Below are 19,765 nucleotides of genomic sequence, written 5' to 3'. Positions count from 1 at the left end.
CAATTTAGTGGGTGTGACTTATTAGTTCTAATAACTAATCCTCACAAGGCTACATGCACGAGGAAAAACGACAGGATTGTGAAACTATGACAGAATAGAGGAAATCGTGAAACAATTGTTACATGACTAAGAAATGCAAATGTTTGCTTTTTGGGAGTTCTCTAATCAGATTCTATTCTGAACTGGGACCAGACAATGGCATTAAGAAATTCTGCAAAACTAGCTTTCGTAGAAACAGGATTGTGTCAGTCCCTGTTCCTGTTTTTTTGGAAGACACATGATTTGTTTTTTTTTGAAGAACTTACTGGAGATGCAACTCGTCACCTCATCTTCTTCTCTTTATTCATTGCTGATAGTAAAACATGTTAGTGATTGTTATGATGATCAAGAATTTAACAAATTCCTTAAATTCTCTCATTCACTCATAGCCTATACAAAAAATGTAACAGTAATTCTGTCAAGAATTAATAATCAGACTTTCACTAATGACGTGTGAGGTCAGAACGGAATCTCAAGAGAAAACTGGGAGCATAGTTGAGGTTGTTTGTGTGGTTTAGCTGCAGGTTTGCTGTGAGCCATACCCAGGCCCATTGGTGGGTGCTGGGGCTCATTGCAGGTAATATGTTTTGTCCTACCTTGAACTACCCCCAGACTGTTGGAGGGGGGTCTGTCTGCTGAGTAAAGACATTCCTCCTATATATATATAAATATATACTGTAAATATGTTAGTGTGTGTATTTTCTAAATGATCTTCAATTTTGGTTACTAGTGAGGCTCTGGAACACCTTCTTGATACAAAAGGATCAGTTTGAAATTAAATTATTAGGGCAAAGATACGACAACACACAACAGTTGAGAAGAAATAATTCATTATTTCACTTTTATTAAAAAGAAATTACAATATTTCAGTTCATTTCAGTCAAGGTTGTTTTTTTGCATCAAAGTCTGATCAGAATGTTTAAAGTCCTACACAAAAAGTCTTGATAAAACTGTGATACATTTTTTTTTCACTTCAATATCAGCTCAAAATGCATTACACATTCCCTCCACTCATCCCTTTAGTTAATATAAAGCTGAGAAAAGTGTCAGATCTGAGGGGAGGGGACAGTCAGGAGTCCAGTGGGCTTCAGCTTGTTGATGCCTCCATCCAAGATACAAACCCGTGGGAAGTTCACCTTGACCAGATGTGTTGCAAACTGGAGAGAAATACAGAACAGAGAGCGAGAGATTTATTTTTGCAGGTAGGCTACTTGTTACCTCATATAACTCAAACGTAAATATCTTGGTTCAATCATAGATTGTACATGAAGATGGACAGTGCGTCACCAATTTCTTTACTGTACACAAATCCGAGGCCTGCGGACACTTGGATGACACCACAGGACCGGTATTGAGGGATTCTATGCATTTTTATGTTGTTGTTTTACGTTTGAAGAATCTGTCACCATTTACTTCAATTTGATAGGATACGGATGCAACAGCGTTTACCCCGGAAACTCCAAAACTGTTTTGTGAACTCAAACACCACCTCCATCAGCATAATGATGAGTGGATAATGAGTGAATTATAATTTTTTCGGTGGACTATCCCTATAATGTCAGTGTAGAGATTAAAAAAAGGTTATTCCAAAAATAACCTTAAGGAAGAAAGTGAACTATATTAATTTGGAATAAAAGACAGGGCACTTGTTTGGACTGAAAATGCCTCCAGCAGGTAATGCAGAGACTTCTGTTCTAACCTTACATTATCTTTTATTTAAACATCCTCCATCCATCCATCCATCCGTCACCCTCTTGAGTTGATGAAATAATGTGAATTAAACATCACACTGAACATAATACTGTGAGCTCAAAAGGTATGACGTAAAGCACCAGTAACTGTGTAGCAATGTGCCGTTGTAACCCCTTCTTCAGAAAGACCTGCAGACTGTTTGTACTTGCTCATATGTAGACAATGTGCAGGTCAGTGCTCCGTCGCTTAATGTAACACAGTGTCTCTTCTTCAGAAAGACCTCCAGACTGTTTGCACTTAAGCAAGGGTGATTAAACTTGCCTATGTGCACATAGAGTGCACGGTACAGCTCAGTTGATTAAGTGTATATAGTTTCTTCAGAAAACCATTGCATCTAATCAAAGGAGGGCATCATAAAAATGTTGATTGCAAAATCTGAAACTGATCAATGATTAATCTTCAGGTATGTGACTCAATGTCAGACCAAGAGGAGGGATTCAATTGGAGATGCAAACTTTACTAACATTTTAAGACATGCTACAATAAAAAATATTATCTGTTCATTGGGGTTAATGATGTTCTCTGGTTATTTATCTACAGTCACAGTCCACAGATATGTCACTTAATAGCTGTCAGTGGAATCGTTTCCGGATAGTCATTATATATCACTGCTTTCTAAACAACATTGTCCCACAAAATTGAAGCTTTATTTTCAAACATGGAAAGACTTTTGTGTGACATATTATTGATAACAAAGGAACCAAGATAATGGGAAAAGCGTCATTGATTGTTTTTGTTGCTATATGCGGTTCCACAGCAGTATTCACAGCAATATTATTTGTTTTGCAAGAGAAACTAAACTGTATTTCTATTTGTATATGCGTATAAAGGTTTGTATTTATCTCTCTCTCTCTCTATATATATATATAAAAATGTTGATTTGTAAATGTCTAAAGGGTGAACGATTTTAGAATATGTCGTTATATCCATCTACTATACTCAAAAAACCTTGATGTACATGGTCCTTTCTTAATTAATTCAATATTTTTTTGTTTATTAAAAACAGGAAAAATCCTGAGACAGTACCAAAAATTGAATGTGAAAATAAAGACATAAAAAAGTCCCTACAATGCAACAATGCCATGCAAAATAGTCGGATTTAATTCATGTATGTAAGGCAACAAAAAAAAACTTGCTTGTATTGTGGATTGTCAATTGTCCAAAAACATGTTTTTGGAGGACACTGCGACCTTGACCTTTGACCACCTAAACATAATCAGTTATTCGAACAGTCTATTTAAACATTTATGCCAAATATTAACGCATTCTCAAGATGTCATCTTCACAAGGCGAAAAGTGGTTTATGAGGACCTTGGCTTTTGACCACAAATTCTACTCAGAGTCCAAGTGAAATTTTTTTGAGTTTTTTTACGCTGCTGTAATCACAGGACCAAAACTTGAATTTAGATTGAGTGTGCCTGATACATCATGTTCACAAACACATGAGACGACCTTGACTTTAGGGTTAGGATTAGGGTTAGGGTTAGTTCTCCGTGAGTCCAAATGAACAATTGGAAGAAATTCCCTCAAGGCTTCCTCGAGATACTGTATATTAAAAAGAATGGGACAGATGGACGGACAGACAACTCGAAAACACTATGCCTCTGGCCACTGGTCTTGGCAGCGTGGAGACATACAAACTAAATATCAGACTAAACATAATACTGGGAGCTACAAAGTTGTCAATTAGGGTGGATTTACTGGAGGGATATACTGTAAAGTTACACTAAACAGACAATACTTTGAGCAGTGTAATGTAAGGGCCTCAGTGCTCAGAGGGTGCAGTTCCACTACACCAATATTAGATCAGCTTATACCTTCTTAAGATAATGGAATCTATCTCATTGAGCAAGTGTAGCCAGAGTGTACAAATGTGTTCTTCTTCAGAATGACCTGCACGCTGTTTCTTCTTCTTCAGAAAATCTGGTAAAGAAACCTCTGCATAAAATGTAAGTTTACGACACAAAGAAAAGTTGTGAAGAATAAAGATTTGTGATGCAATAAGGGACCAAGGGATAGTTAGGATTGAATTTGTGATCCAAAGCTTTACTTAACTATTAAGAAAAACTTTCAAAACTTGAAGTATAAAAACATGCAACCAAACAAATCCCTTTTTATCTGTGTGTTTTTTGTTGGTTTTGTCAAACAGTTTTAAACTTTTCAATAAAGCTTGCTAAAATGTCCTTCTTAACTCTGAATGCCAATAGGGTTTAAATGTTAAACGTTTACAGTAAAGCCTGACCACACATTGCGTGGCCTCATTTTTGGCAGCAGAGCTAATGATGAGGCCACTGGTGCATTGCAGAGAAGTGTGAATGGCATTTAAACACAATCGAGTCCTTATCGACCTTTAAGTTTGAGACGTGTACGACTGAGAGGTCTGTTCAATAACTGGGGTTCATCATAAAACTCAAATGTAGACTTTCAAGTGCAGTGTTGGTCAGGGTGGGGTGGTTTTTGTTGTTGTGTTGTAAAACACTACATTCTAAAGCATCATACCTAATGCCTGAATGACGATGAGGCTGATGATACTCTTTTTTTGATAAGGATGGTGACAATGACTTACTAAAGAACAAACTTTGACACGCATTATGATTTCTGTGCAAAATATCAGAAGCACAAAATCCACAATGTTAGAGCTCTGACCATGTGCTAATTACACACATTTCTCAATCTCTATTCAGATCAATTGTTCACCTATCTACCAACTGCGGCATTTTTGAGTTCTTTGTCAGACAGTGAGATCTTGCTGCTGCTTCCTAAAAATACCAGACTCTCCTCAATTAAGGAGATGTACTTGTTTTTTTCTTTTACTTTCCAACATATGGAAGGACATCTTTTCTAAATTGGGATGCTGCCTGAGGCGATATCCCTGCTGAGTTTTTAAATTTAAGTTTGGCTAATTTATTCCAAAGAGAGCACAAAAGGAGAATTCATTATGATTGATTTAGTTCTCTGTTCTGATATGCTGAAGCGAGCAAAGATATTTTTGTGCACTAAGGCCAAATGATTTATGTAAAATTCTGTTTCATCCTTGGCGAATGCAGTGTCTTTAAGAAAAGGGAGAAGGTTAAGGTTTTTATTCTACTTGATATCAGAACAATAAACTGAATTAGAGTAGCACAATCTCATTGAACACCTGCTCTTGTGCAGTTCACCAGTGATGCCAGTGTGATCCAGCTGGATGATCAGAGGGACTTCAGAGGAGACAGGTTGACCCTTAGGTCTGCCTTCACTGCCCTGACATGACCTTGTCCACAACACTAACGAGATGTCACATTCCATGACAAATGCTGGAGAGAAGGAACACAGCGCATACTGATTCCCTTTTTGATTTCCAGAGCTGAAGAAGCCTTTAGGAGGAGAGGTGAAACTTCTTCAAGAAACACAAGAAGTTCCAGCTTCCAATGTTAACATGTGCAACTCCTGGATGACTGAGAATCTTCACATATACATTGATTTTGAGTTTATATAATATACAACTGTTAAGATTGTGAACTACCTGATGAGAGTATAGCCTAGAATTTAAAAGTAGCAATCCGGGTAGAGTTTAATTTGTCTCCCTCAAAAGAAAGTGATGTTAAAGAAAGTTTATCGAGGGGAAACTGAAAGATAAATGATATTTCCATCAGTCGGCAGCCGAATCTACTAAATCTTCTGTTGTTCATGCCCATGACATGATTAGTGGGTATGTTTGCCATATTCACCTTGTGTTTCAATGCTAACACACAAGCACCTGCTAATTAGCACACAAAGTACAGCTGAGAAGATTGTCATTAATTTAGCAAGTATTTGATCATAAGCTAAATACTGAATAAAGTTTAGAATAAAAAATTATTGTTGATCTGTTGATGGCCGATATAAAACGTTAATAATTCCCTAAAGTGGTTAAAATCCAACAGTCGTTGAAACATGAAGGGATCACCCGTGTCTGTACTATCTGGGCACCAATTCATCCATCATTTAAATAGTGTGTATTGCTGCAGTACACTGGTATATCTGTGCTTGTGTGGCTGCTTTCACACCTTAGCAGCATTCTTCATGACGTGGCTGATAACCACAATGACACGTCCTCTGTAGTTCTGGAGGACTCCTGTTGCAGGACACTGCACCAGCTCCCCGTCAGGGTTGAAGGCCGTGCTGGAGGGAATATTTATGCTGCCAGAAATATGGCCTTTGCTGAAACTGGAGGAAGTTGAGTTAAGGAGCGCAGATTGGACAGGTATAGATGCCTATGAACGTCTTCCCTCTATCAATAAATGAGCATGCCGTGTTTGATGAGAATCATAATACCCTTGAACGACATAGTTGCAATAGACAGTAGGAAACTACTGTATATCAAGTCATCTCAGGGATATCCTAATGAGAGGGCTTGTTAAACTGCTGATCAGACTCCACTTCCAATACAAAAAGCATGTGAGACAAGCTTCAAGGTAGTAGTGTGGCAAAAAATAGATTTGTTAACTGAAGGGGGGGAGACAATAGGGAAGGTTTCAGCGGAAAAGAAGATAAATAAAATAATGACTGGATCTTAGTGAAACATTTTCAGAAAAATAAGAGGTTTTCAAGAAGAGCTTATCAGCACAGGGACAGCTCACAACCCCAGAGTGGTTTATAATTAAATAATAACGCGTGAGAAAATGACATTGTACTCGTCCTGAGTTGTATATCGACACATCTGCTATATAATTTAAGGCAAATGGTGCTTGGGCTTCTTTCTCCGTGAAAATAATATGTTCAGTAAAACACACCAGCTGCAGCAAAGAACATAAAGCAGAGTACAGTAAAATCCCCTGGAACTAGGAGTGGCACATGCCAATACATTCCAGCAGGCAGCTAAAGAGGTCAATCTAGATAGCACTGATTTCCCCCACATTGTTCTTAATCTAATCCTCTTCTTGTGACCGCATACACCCACAACAGAGCTTTGCTTATCTCACAACAAAAGTGAAAGTCCTGTGAAAGTACTCAGATCCCCTTTGTCCAGGTGAGTTAGCCGGTGGGGCCTTGAGTGAAGGACTTTGGCTGGAGGAACCACCATTTCAAAAGCCTCAGTCTATCCACTAATCATTATTGATTAATGGCTCTTTAACCTCTCAGACAAATACCTTTCCACTGATGAGTTGAAGGGCTTCACTCTTTCTAGTGCTCAGAATTTTTCATCAACAGGGTTTTCTGAGCCACTATAACAGAAGCTTTTCATATGCAAAAGCTAATATAACTTATTTATGTAGTATTTCAATTATATCCAAGCTAAAAAATATGGCTAAAGATGCTATTTCAATGGCAAACAGTATAATTTGTATGTTTTATTTAAGAAATATGCAGGGAAATGTATTTCAGTCAAATAAAACAAATTTGCGTCTGCATAATTTCCATTTTGTTGTATGGCTCTGTTCTGGGAATTCTCTGCCCTTCCCCTTGCATACGTGCAAAACCTGAGACAGAGATAGCACACCTCTCCATCCTTCCATATGCCTACATGGAAAGCTGAAGGCAGGGAGAGTGGCAGCAAGATCCCAAAAGGGGACGGAACAGAGCGGACATCAGTAACAAATGACACAGAATAAATTAAACAAAGTCTGAAAAAGAGAGAAGCAAAATGGGTTTCAGAGGAAGCGACAAGCCGCCTTGTGTGAGTTTTGCCACATGGAGGGGAATCAGCTGAGCCGTCAGCTGATTTGCTGCTGTAGCTGTCAGATGAGCTGAGGTTTTCTTTGTTGCCTGCCTGAGCAAAGGCTAGGCTCAATTTGTATAGCTGCTTTCAGACATGCACTGAATTCCACAGATCCTTCATATTTTCACCAGAGGAGGTGCATATGTGAAAAGAAAAGGGCAACTGTGTAAACTGTGAAAGGTGGAATAGTTCAAATCTGAAGACATAGTTGTCCACTTTCCTAAGCAGCCAACAGATATGTTGTCTAGCCATTTTGATGTTGCATCAGCCCACGACCCCATGATACCCAACAGCACTTCTCATTCTGGGCGGAAAGTGAAACTGAATAGTAGTGATGTAACTTTGCTTGCTGTGGGGGTTGTGAAAAGTTCATTGCATCATGTGTCACTGACTGAACAAATAAAAAAGAGAAATTGCGGAGCTGAAAAGGCAAGACAGAAAGAATTTCACTTTAAGCTGATGCTGCTAAATGTAAGTTCTGATACTGTTCGCTGCTAAATATGAACCTAAAAATCCAAAAATGTATAGCCTCAAAGAAACTGCAGGAAACTATGAAAGGTCTGAGCTGTATGAACATCACGTGTGCAGCATCAAGTGACACAATTTATGGACTCTCTAAAAAGTCTTAGTATTCATGTGATGCAAAGCAAATCACCTGAAGAGCAAAGGTTTCCTCAACCCACTGCAATTAATTTACATGGTAAACTAAGGGGCTGGCGAGTACTGTTACATGTTTTATTAATATCTTTTAAAGATTTTTTACAGCTTCTAACACAATCCCACCAAACATGTTAACCACTTGGTTCCCAATAATATTTGTAATGCAGATGATTAACTATTGCTGTCAGATCTTTTATAGTCATTCTCCATATTTCCTATTTCATAGCTACAGTACACAGGAATGGTAAGGATACTCCTCCACATTGCGAATGTCGACAGCGATGATTTTGGGCTTGCCGGCTTTTGTCCTCTTGGCAGGGCCAGCCAATGACAACTCACAGAGGTCAATCAGGTCCTCAGCCGAGACCCTGGGGGACACTTCTTTCTTCAGGTCACACAGCGCCAGAGGATCCCGAGACTACAAGAGTGGAAGTCACAAGACATCAGATCACAAGGGAGAACATGAGAGCAAACGCTTTCGGAGAAAAATGAATTTGGAGAAGCAATGCCACAAGAGAAACAGAAAGAATTGGATATGACTGTTTCTTAAAAATCAGGAGGTCAGTAGTAATGCCTGATGGTCACATATCTCTACATTAATGATATTTTTTCCCATTGACTCATTGCAGACTTTTAATATGTAGTACCATAAAAAAAGGATTGCAGCTGTGCGAGCACAACAAATGACCATCAGCAGCAGCCAGAACATGAGTTCCACCTGCACTGCCAAATGGGTTCATTAAAGCAGCCAGCCAGAGGCATAGCTGCAGGGGACTGAACCCTGGTATACACTAGTGAGCTTGTTGTGGACCTCTGTGATTCCCAGATGCCCTTGATTCAGTTTAAGAAAACAAATGAAGATGCAAATGGTTTTACACAGGGTCCTTTAAAAAAAATTGATTGTGATAATGAGTTGTTAGCTCTCCAAGTAAATTTCTGATAAGCTACAAAAGTGTATATAATGCTTCAAAGAAACTAGAGCCCTTTTCAGACATGAACTCTAGAGAATGTCGGCACATTTGACATGTAATGACATTCCCTATAAGGGTTATTGATATACCAGGTACATAAGAACATGAAGTCATAATGATCTGAATTTTTGGCCTCTAAAAACTAGTCCAAGTCCAAGTAAAGCTTTTTGAGGACAATAACGAGCCTTTAGATCTACTTCAGTAAAACCAAGTTATGTCTTGGTTTACACACACACACATATATATATATACATATATATATATATTATATATATATACAAACACATACAATATTCTGACAGAAATGGGTAAAATATGCAGCCTGTGATTGCCTGGGGCTCATGGAGCACTGTGTGGCGACTAAAATGTCATGATGAGCAGTGTATGCCAGCCGAAAAAATAGCTTAATGAACCTTTCACATTTCACTGGCCTGACAGTGATGAGCCCAAACTGGAGCTGCTGATAAACAGACACAAATGCTGTGTGTGCGTGTGTACAAGTGCTCATGGTTGTCACAGTTGCCAGAAAGAAATCCTGTCCCATAACATATTGAACTGGGGACTACAGTGTTGCGCAACTTAGAAAAAAGCTTAGAGAGGAGTTGAATGACTCATTTAAAGAGCCTTCAAACTGTTTGATTTCTGAAATATTCACATATCAAACAACCAATCTGTGGTATTTGAGCATGATCTCTGAAACATGCAGGAAAGCACTTCACAACCGCTCACGTTGCAGTTTATAACAATTTGGGTTTTATTCATTTATTTTTTGGCAAGATAGAAGTTATCTGTGAAACCACTATACTTCGAGGTTCTGGCTGGCAGTGGTTAGCACTGTTGCCTCACAACAAGGTTTATGGTTTGAATCCCAGTTTGGCCGGTGTCTTCTGTGTGGATTTTGCTTGTTCTCCCTGTGTCTGTGTGTATTTCCTCCAAAGACATGCAGATTGGGGTTAGTTAGAGACTGAACAGACCGTAGGTGTGAATGTCAGGTCACCTGCTCAGGTTGTACCCAATGTCAGCTGGGATTGGCTGGTTTTGCAGTGTCTAAATGAAAGAAACCAATGACAGACTCAAATTAATCAGCCAATAGGACACAACGTTGCAGCCTTGTCAGTAGACAATGCTGTTGCTGCAAAGAAGCTACAAAGTTTAGAACGTAGATGGCTCACACACAGCCTGCAGCACAGAAGATCTTTGCAATCACCAGAGTTTCAAGCTCGGCACCAAAGGTAAATGTCACAGTCAGTATCTGACAAAATGTGGAATATGTCCACTATGTGCCCTTCACTGTGCACTTAGGAAGAAAACAGTATTCTTGGCCTTCAACCTTTGACCACTAAATTATAATCAGATCATTTTTTGTGTGAGTATTTGTGTCCATCTCCATCAAGGTCGCCCAGAGAAATTGCTTTCACGAAAATGCAACGGAAAGACGGACTAACCGAAAACATAATGCTTCCATCTGTCTGTTTGTCGCACTGAGCCCGAAAAAAACTCAAAACACAGTATGTGCTAAGTTTGCAGCCAGAGAAAGCAGCAAAATAGTATAATTGAGGTCAGGATTGGAGAAAAAAATGCTGACAAAAAATACCCCTCAGAGCAGCCGCACGCAAACACACATACATGTTTGTACAGCTACCTTAGTGAGGACAGCCATTGGCAGAATGCATTCCAGAGCCCCTTACCTTAACCCTAACCATCCAAACTAAATGCCTAACCCTAACCCATAACTTAATTCTCACCCTAACCCTTAAACCAAGTCTTAACCCCCAGGCAGTCCATTAAAGGGGTTCACAAAGTGAGGACCTGAATTCCCCAAATGTCCTCACTCGGTAAACCGTTCCTCACAAAGATAGCTGTACAAGAAACCACACACACACACACAGGGGAAAAAAGCATCTTACGGAAAACTTTCTCTATTTCCCTGGCAAAGTTAAGAAATAGAGTCTAAACATGCACTTTGACATCTGAGCAACAGTGATTGAAATATAACTGTAGTTTTGATGTTTCTTAAGCAACTTTTTCATATCTTGCTTAACTTTGTGACGGTTATACGTGCTAGACCCCACCCAGACTGCTAGGAACCTGGGTGTGGCACTCGAGAGTCATCTCACGCCTAGACTATTGTAACTACCTCCGCTCCCTTCACTGGTTACCAGTGGCTGCCCGCATCAGTTTTAAAACATCCCAGCCCGTTTACTCCGCTCTGCATCTGCCTATCGGCTTGTTGCTCCCTCACTGCGAGCTAAACACTCATCAAAATCACGACTGTTTGCTGTACTGGCTCCTAAAAGGTGGAATGAGCTCCCCATTGACATCAGGACAGCAGAAAGTCTATACATCTTCTGCCGCAAACTAAAAACATACCTCTTCCGACTATACCTTGAATAACATTTTAAACTAACAATCTATCAGCACTGAAATGGCACTTACTTATAACACTTTGTAGTTTTGCTTTTTTGAAGAAATTGTACTGTCTTGATTATTGTTGTTCTGGGTTTGTACCCTCATGGTTGAGTGCACTTATTGTAAGTCGCTTTGGATAAAAGCGTCAGCTAAATGAAAAATGTAAATGTAAAAAATACATAAGCTTGGTTTTTAAGAATTATGAGCCAGAAAGCTGCGTCTGTGTGCTGAATAAATAAATGTAATAGATGTGTTTGTGTGATTAGGCCTGAGCTCTGTGCGAAATATGACTTAATACAGTTTTTTTTCCACTTCCAAACAAAGGCTTTTTCATAGCACACATTTTAACATGTCACAGAAGGAAAAGCACAGCTGGTAATAACAGAAAGAGTAATGGTTGTTTTTCGATTTAGTTGCTTCGGTTTCACGTTGCTTGTATTTTGTTGGCCCACTGTCTCACCATCATGTCTCACTGTCCAACTATGACAAGTCAAAATGTCCGCTGTGATAATGGCCCTTATCTAATTGGGAATGTTTCACTCATCCACAGTTTCTCAACTTCACCCGAACATGAGGCGCCCAAATACAGTGGCAAATTTGAACCGGGGAACATTCCTGTTTACTCATGGACCTCCATTTCTGCAATCAATGAAATATGAGCTCTGCCAGCTGTTAGATGACGCTGCGTAAAACATCTGCTCTTCCAGAGGGAACGGCACTCGGCCGCATGATTTATTTTAATATACTCAAAGCATACACTGTTCATGACAACTTCCTGCACCAAATTAACACCAATCCATAAAGGTACTGGCTAGATTATCCAGGTGTTTAGTTGTGGGAAACTTATACATGTGGGAAAATATTTAACTGGCTTTTACCACCCAATAGTATACTTCCCCTCAATATATACAGATATACAATGAAGTGAATGCCATTATTACGAGGGACATTAGCAAAGAAGAGGAGAATGTAGCTAGATCCACAAAGTTTAAATTACCTCAATTCATGCGTTGGAATGAGGAAAGAGAGGCCCTTTAATTAAGAGACAATACATTTGTTTAAATTTGTACCTTTTTCGCTTATTAGTGACCAAGAGAAAAGAGAAACATTTGTTGTTTTCTCTTTTTCACTCACTCAGACCAAACCGACTGGACAGCAGCTGTCCAATGAGATGGATATCACTACCAGGGCTGAGATCCTGCTGACGGAGCTTCCTGCTGCAGTGTATGCAAGGAATGCATTGCTAAAGAGCTCAATGCACTTCAATTTAAGAAAACACATCCCAGTAATCTGACGAAAGACACTTCATCAACAAATACTTTTACAAATACTGCTTGCCGCTTCTGTGATTGTATATAAGAGGATGTATTTATAGGGTGTCTGCGTCAGCGCTTTACAGAAGCAATTTACCCATTCTCACACATAGGTTGTAAAATCCTATTTCCTGGCATTTAACACTAATCTGTCATAATTAGAAATCACCAGAGAGGTTTCTATATTGATTCCACCTACTTTCTGGATTCTAATCTACACTTAAATATATTATATTGTACGTGTGTGTGTCTGTGGTCATTCCGGTAATAGGTGACATTTCAGCACAACACACCCTTGCCTGAACGTTATCCGAGGAAGAGGTAGGGTACAGAGAGATGCGGCCATGGATCAATGCCACCGCCCATACAAATGAGCCTCGGCTGAATGAGAAAGATAACAGCAATCACTTGGGCACACAGCAGATAGGGCTGACAAGAGTGTTTGTGAGCTTTCTGGACACGATGCATTCAGGTGTGAAAGGCAAACAGGGCTGTGCCACAAAGACTAAACAAAGACAAAAGGCCTGTACAGCATCACATCAATAAACACTCCTCACAACTATGTATTACCATCCTTTAAGCTGGTTTGTTAGTATACACATTTGCTGTGTTAATTGTTCATATATCTGCATTCCTGCATCTTAGCACTTACTCCTGTGGAAGCTGTAATAATAATAACTTTATTTATAAAAAAAGCCGTTAGTAAGGGTTGTGCACAAAGCATCAGACAAATGATGTCGCTTCTAACACGCAACAGATGCAAAAATTCTACCAGATTTTAACCAGAGGTCATGTCTGAAAACAACTATAGCCAGAGGATGAAAGAAGCTGCTCAACACCAAAGACAGGAAAGTGGATGACGCCAATATAATGTGTTAAATTTGGGAATTATTACAAAAATAAACTATCTGAGAAGGAAACTCCCCTTAAAACTTAAACCAGCTGCGGATGATGCACATTTAATACATATTTAATAAAGCTACAGGCGAAAATCACCGTTCATGTCAGTTTGATGCCCGTCTGGATGCGTGACACTGGATAAGATATAGAGACAAACTGTAGTATTGTTGAACTGAGGAGTCATACAACATAAGTCGTCAATGTCATGAATACAGGAAATGCCCAAAACATAGATAATGGGGGGGGGGGGGGGGTACCACCAGGAACAAAGACCAGGAAATAAATATTTAAAAGAATAAAAGAACACTTCCTTATTGAAACATTAATTAACACATTCCACAAAAAGCTTTGAAAGCAAGGTAGGTAACCTTTTAGTTTCACTTTACATCACTTGTGGAATTTTTTAAGTTTAAGTGTAAGAATCTGTGTGTGTGTATGTGTGTTAAACTCACCAGGTCTGTCCTCGGCATGTCCTGATAGTCAGATGAGTAGTATGTTGCAGTTTTCCCAAAGACATTGTCGCCAGCGACCTTTGGCGGCTGAGCATGTTGTCGGTAAGTGGCGCTCTTTGGCGTCCAGCAGAAGAGGTTAATGGATTCACGGACGCAGCGCTCGATGTCAATTTCTGTTCGAGAAAAGCGACAGAAGCAAAACAGCAAAAATTTGACTTGCCAAATGTAGGAGCTACTCCAGAAATTCATCATAAAAAACATAGGGGTCCTGATATCACAGTTTTCATGGATTTAAAGAGTAGCCAAATATGAAGTTAAACGACTTTGTGTTTATAATTATTATTTACACCAAAAAGTTAAATCAACAAAATAAAACCTGCAGAATGTGTCTGTAGTTGACCACCCTGCTCTCTAAATATGGGCCATTGATAAACCCATATGAGTCCATATCTATTCTTATTAAGACATGTATGTATTATTAGGGTGCGACCTGTCGAGAATGTATCCCTCCTCCAGCCATATGCCAGCTGGGATTGGCTCCAGCTTCCCAACACCTTTAAAAGGATAAGCATTACAGATAATGGATGGATAGATTGATGGACCTAGGACATTTTTACATCACAGGACTTTAGGTACTGGTCAAATAAAAATTTGTCCCGATGGCAGCCATAGACAAAAAGTTACAGAACCATTAAGTTTATGAGAATTCCTTGAGGACATAATTGTTGTATTAAATTTAATGGTAATTCATTCAGCAATTCTGAGGACATTTCACTTAGAGCCTCAGAACAGAGGCTATACTTCTAATCTCTTAATCCTCAATTACCCCTGACAACATTTTACTTTATGAATCGTTTAACTGATGAGTGAGAAAAATAATGAATGAGATGAAAAAACTAAAGAAGCACAGGAATATAAAAAAAGCTGATTTTATCCATTGAATCAGACAAAAAGCTTAAGAGATTATATAAATGCTTTATGGGAGGATTAGTTGTATAATTGAGTGGCTTGACCTTGGTATTTTGCTGCCATTAATAATTATAAGTCATCCAGCAGTGACAGCAACACTATAACTAATAACTAATACTTGGCCGTCATTTTGCTGCCGTCCCTCGTCTGAGCTCTTTGCCGAAATAACTGTTCACTGGAAAAGCAAAATGACTCTTCTTTGTTGCTTATGCCTCATCCAGCAGTATCCATCCTTCTCCTGCTCCTCCTATTGAGAATAGAGCGGATTAGAGAGCGGGACTCAGTGGATTAGCCAAGGATTTGGGTAAATTAGGAATTCCTACCTTCGCGCTCTTTCACACTGACAGTCTCCCTCTTTCACTCCCCCCTTTTTTGTGGAGAAAAAGCAAGACTGGCTAATCACTGCTCTTTGGTGTGACCTGCACCTGGGTCAGGCTCAAGTGAAATTACATGAATGCATCTTCCCCCTCGCCTCCCCCCTCTGTCCCACAGCAGAGTCAAGGTCATGGGGTTTTTTAGCTCTCGTGGGCTGGGACCTCACAGACTCAGTTACAAGGTTCATTCCAGTGAAAAACACACCGGTGGTCTGAGATTCCTCCCCGACAGAATCGCAGGGAAACACCTTTTCCATCCCTAGGGCGGCAAATGCTGAATGCAATCACTACCTCTGCTAAAAGAGGCAGGAATGAGGAAGAGAAGATTGATGGCTGCTTTAACAAGGCCTGGGCCCAGCTGGGCACTGCATTGCAGCCAATTCCGTTGATGAGTAATTTTCTTTTTAGTCAAGACAAAATTACATTTTGGTTATTATGCAGAGGCGTTGATTTTGGACTGCCATTTGTTGCCATAAATAGTAGAATAGCATGATTAGTTAAGAGGGACTCGGGGCTTTGCGGAATTGGACCGTGGTGCAAGAAAGGGCCGACAATGAGAGAGATGAATGAGGTCAGTGAACTTTAGTAAATTGGGAAAATCTGTTGAACTACGATGTTCCGTCCTATTGTTTTAAAACAAATACACCATGAAATCAGGGAAATTACTATTGACTGTCAACCCACAGAGTATAAAGCGAACCATCAGTACTTGTGACAATCCCCTTCTCCCATTAATTGTAAACCATAATTACATCTATAGCATTTCGTTGGATAGTGAGAGTAGGAAGTGACAAGCTATTGTCCAGGGGTTTGTCCATCCTTCAAAGATCAATGAATTCCACAAATCGCTATCATGTGGAAACAATTCATCCTATCAACTTCACACTTGGCGTGTGTATTGTTTAGGGTTCTGCTAATTGCCTGAATTAGAATTGAATTTATTAATACACCCTTCTACATTAAAAGGCTACAGACTGGATAATCAGCAAAACCATTAAATGTAAGCATGTCATAAAAAAATGTGTAAGCATTCTCATCACTACTTACACCAATGGTGCCAAGAACAATGCATGTGTCTTTGCACGGATGTCGTTTTTCTGTCCACCACCTACGTTGTTAGTAAAGGCACTTGCAGCCATATATGCGTTTTTTTCCTAAAACGAGCTGCTGTCAGTCGGAGTGACAGCACATTGTTGTTATCGAAAGGAATTTCACTTTGGACCAATGGTCCTGGTCTTAAGATAGTACTGCAGTATTTTCACTTAGTTATTTTAAGTGCATATCACGTATTAAGAGAGTAATTTGCACCTACATATATGAGAGCACACACACAGATTGTTTGTGTGCAGAGTGCAACTATATCCACCATTACAATAGCATTCTGCCAAGGTGCACAGCTGACTTTTAAAGGTAATGGGAGATGACACTCTGATTGGTTTATTCCATGTTACGCACTAAACACACCCATAATTAATTAAGAGGCTAAGTAAATCTATTTTAAGCGATGCGCCTGGCATAGCAACCTTTTATTCAGCTGTTAAAGCAGCAAAATGAATGTGGACACGCCCTCAATGCACTTGCACCATGTGCTTTAGACCATGAGCTTAGATCGTTAGAACAGTGTCTTGAACCTTCAACATCGATGTTCTGCTTCTCCTTCTGCCAATGTTCTCAATGTGTCGTGGGGTGCAGCGTTGCCATAAGCACTCTCGGCAGCCCGCGGTTGTTTTTCTCAGAACTAAGCATCTATAACTGGAGCTCATCAGTTCTGCGCCCAGCTCTGCTCATTGAGACGGACGTTAATGTCCCGTGAAGGCAAATGCTGCTGTATCATCAGTAAACACGCGGCTCCTGTCAGCCGGAGAACCTCTCTGGTCCATTGTGAATCAATGAAGTCTCCAAACGGGAGAAAGTTATAGATTGCTCGATGCTACAAGACTAAGCAAATGAGAATCACAAAATGAGATTAATTGCCAATAAAAAGACAGGCTGAGATGTATTGTTGGCTCCTAGGAAAAATGTTGCAGAACAGGTCTTACCTATTTCACATTTAATTGAATTTAAGACTACGATATAATTCAGAAAAGCTCAATAGAAAACAATTCAGAGGTAATGTTTTCTGTGGTGGTCTGGAGGGTCAGGAAGACTTCAGGAACATAGTTGTGAGGAGAAAGTTGTAAGCAAGGTGATGAGTCACAGTGAATAGCCCCCGAATCTGCTGACATATTGATATTCTGGGTTACGAATGGTTCAACATGACTCATAGTCTGTATCCCTTCCCTCAACTCTGGACCTCTCCTCTTTCGTCAGAATATTGGCAACTATAGACTTCACAGTGTTATGTGTAATAGGCTTGTCACTGAGAATTATTGTCACTGGCCCCATTTATTGCAGAGAGAGAGGAGTGTGTCTGAATCCTTTAAGAGTCACTGTCCTGTAACGTTATCTTGACCGATAACATTTTATTCCGACAGTCGCACACAGGAAATTGAGTCGACTTTTTTATTTGTATTTAACTACTAAATGTCCAGCCTACCTATGCATCTTTTAAAGTTCATCCATCTCTCTGAACCTTAAATGAAGTCTAAAACGTATAATACATTTTATCGTTTTAGTACAGACACAGTTATGAGCTTTATGTAAGTATGTCAAGTTTGCTAATTGCCCTTTCCCTGTAGTGCTTTAAAGGTTCAGTGTGTAGAATTTAGTGACATCTAGTGGTGAAGTTTCATGTTCAGGCTGAATACCCCTCACCTCACCCTCCCCTTCCAAACATGAAAGAGAACCTGTGGTAGCCTTCAGTTGTCATATAAACTCAAAAGGTGTTTAGTTTGTCCAGTTTGGGCAACTGCAGAAAACATGGCAGCCTCCTTAGAGAGGACCCGCTTCCAATGTAAATATCGAGTATTTAAATATAAAGGGCTCATTCGAGGGTAAAGAAAACAACAATTTGTACAATTTAGATGAAACACACTAGTGAAAACCTACTATGATTATTTTATATTCAATTTCTGCCAATACATACCTTTCACCTGAATCGTACACAGTGGACCTTTAAGAAAAAATGTACATGAATATCGTGTAGAGTTAAAAGATTCTCTTTGATTGTCTCTTTCTCTTTGCGCTACCTTTGCCAGACTGAGTCTATTTTCCATCTCAGTTTCTTTCATCCAGCCAGCATCAGGGTATGTTTTTGTCTGGCCTCACACATGCAGTTCCTTTAGTTACAAGCATGTGGAGTCTACTCTGAAACAAATGAATGCAAGACTCAGTTGTATGAGGACATCAATTCTGCTCGCCTTATGGCAGAAAGGAGCAGGTGCGGACCACAAATCAAAAAATCTGCCATAACTCACAGTCTATGTGCTTTATGTGTGTGTGTGTGTGTGTTTAGTTTAATAACATCATGAATGTGGTGAGATGGATGCACACACTGACCTCCAAAACCTTGCTTCCAACCACAGAGACTTGCATATGTAACAAGGCCAAATTTGTTTACATTGAAGTTCTATGCATCACGTTCAATGGATGATATATGAACATATTTATCATTCATATGTTAGGTTTAGGGAGGGAAAAAGTCTGAAGCCATGCTAGCAGCTCTGTGAGGCTCAGCGAAAGATGACTGCCCCTGGTGGCTGGCTACATACATGAATCTCACCTCCTTTAAGTTAGTTGATATGACATGAAAAGTTAAAATATACGGCAAAATAAATGTTCTAAATGGTCACTGTCTTGATAGCATAATCACAATTTGTTAATCAACCCTAATTTTTAAAAACACAAGTCGGTTTCATCTTCTCAGAATCATTAGTATCTGTAAGAAATTCCATTCATTGGTTGTTGAGAAATAACAATCTGGACCAAGGTGGTAGACAAACTGACAGCCCTGAAATTATCATCCTCAGAGTCATGCTGCCAGCACAGCTTAAAGAATATAATAAATAAACTCCACACATTACACACTAAAAAGCACAAAGAAGTAAGACCTCTACTGCCATTTAGCAAAGGTGATAGATGCTGTGTTGATTGGCTTGGTACTGGATTGGATTTAGCAGCTAAGTCTGCGCCTGCAACAAGTTAAATTAAACTATTCGAGTGTGGGCCAGAACATGGCTGGAATCTTAAGTAAACAAGCCCTGTTTGAGGTCACTCTACAGCCCAGAATTCATTCCTAATATAGTTTGCAGAGACTGCCAGATACTGCACTGTAACTACCCAGGTATACACAAGCTGCGATAATGAGGCT

General features: G+C 39.5%; 1 protein-coding gene across 1 annotated transcript in view; it reads right to left on the bottom strand.

Moving 5' to 3' along the window:
* Positions 1-852: 852 nt before the first annotated feature.
* Positions 853-19,765, bottom strand: part of tbck (TBC1 domain containing kinase) — a 38,264-nt gene continuing 19,351 nt past the window's right edge. Inside the window, exons 23-26 of the mRNA XM_061086541.1 lie at positions 14,174-14,346; positions 8,383-8,546; positions 5,817-5,976; positions 853-1,196 (exon numbers count right to left, since the gene is read on the bottom strand). Coding sequence (XP_060942524.1) covers positions 1,086-1,196; positions 5,817-5,976; positions 8,383-8,546; positions 14,174-14,346 — 608 coding nt within the window. The 3' untranslated portion in view covers positions 853-1,085. The remainder of the gene's footprint in view (positions 1,197-5,816; positions 5,977-8,382; positions 8,547-14,173; positions 14,347-19,765) is intronic.

Source organism: Limanda limanda, chromosome 2 (genome assembly GCF_963576545.1).
Source record: "Limanda limanda chromosome 2, fLimLim1.1, whole genome shotgun sequence".
Taxonomy (NCBI): domain Eukaryota; kingdom Metazoa; phylum Chordata; class Actinopteri; order Pleuronectiformes; family Pleuronectidae; genus Limanda; species Limanda limanda.
The sequence above is the reverse complement of the archived record's forward strand: the minus strand, read 5'-3'. Positions and strand labels throughout refer to the sequence as shown.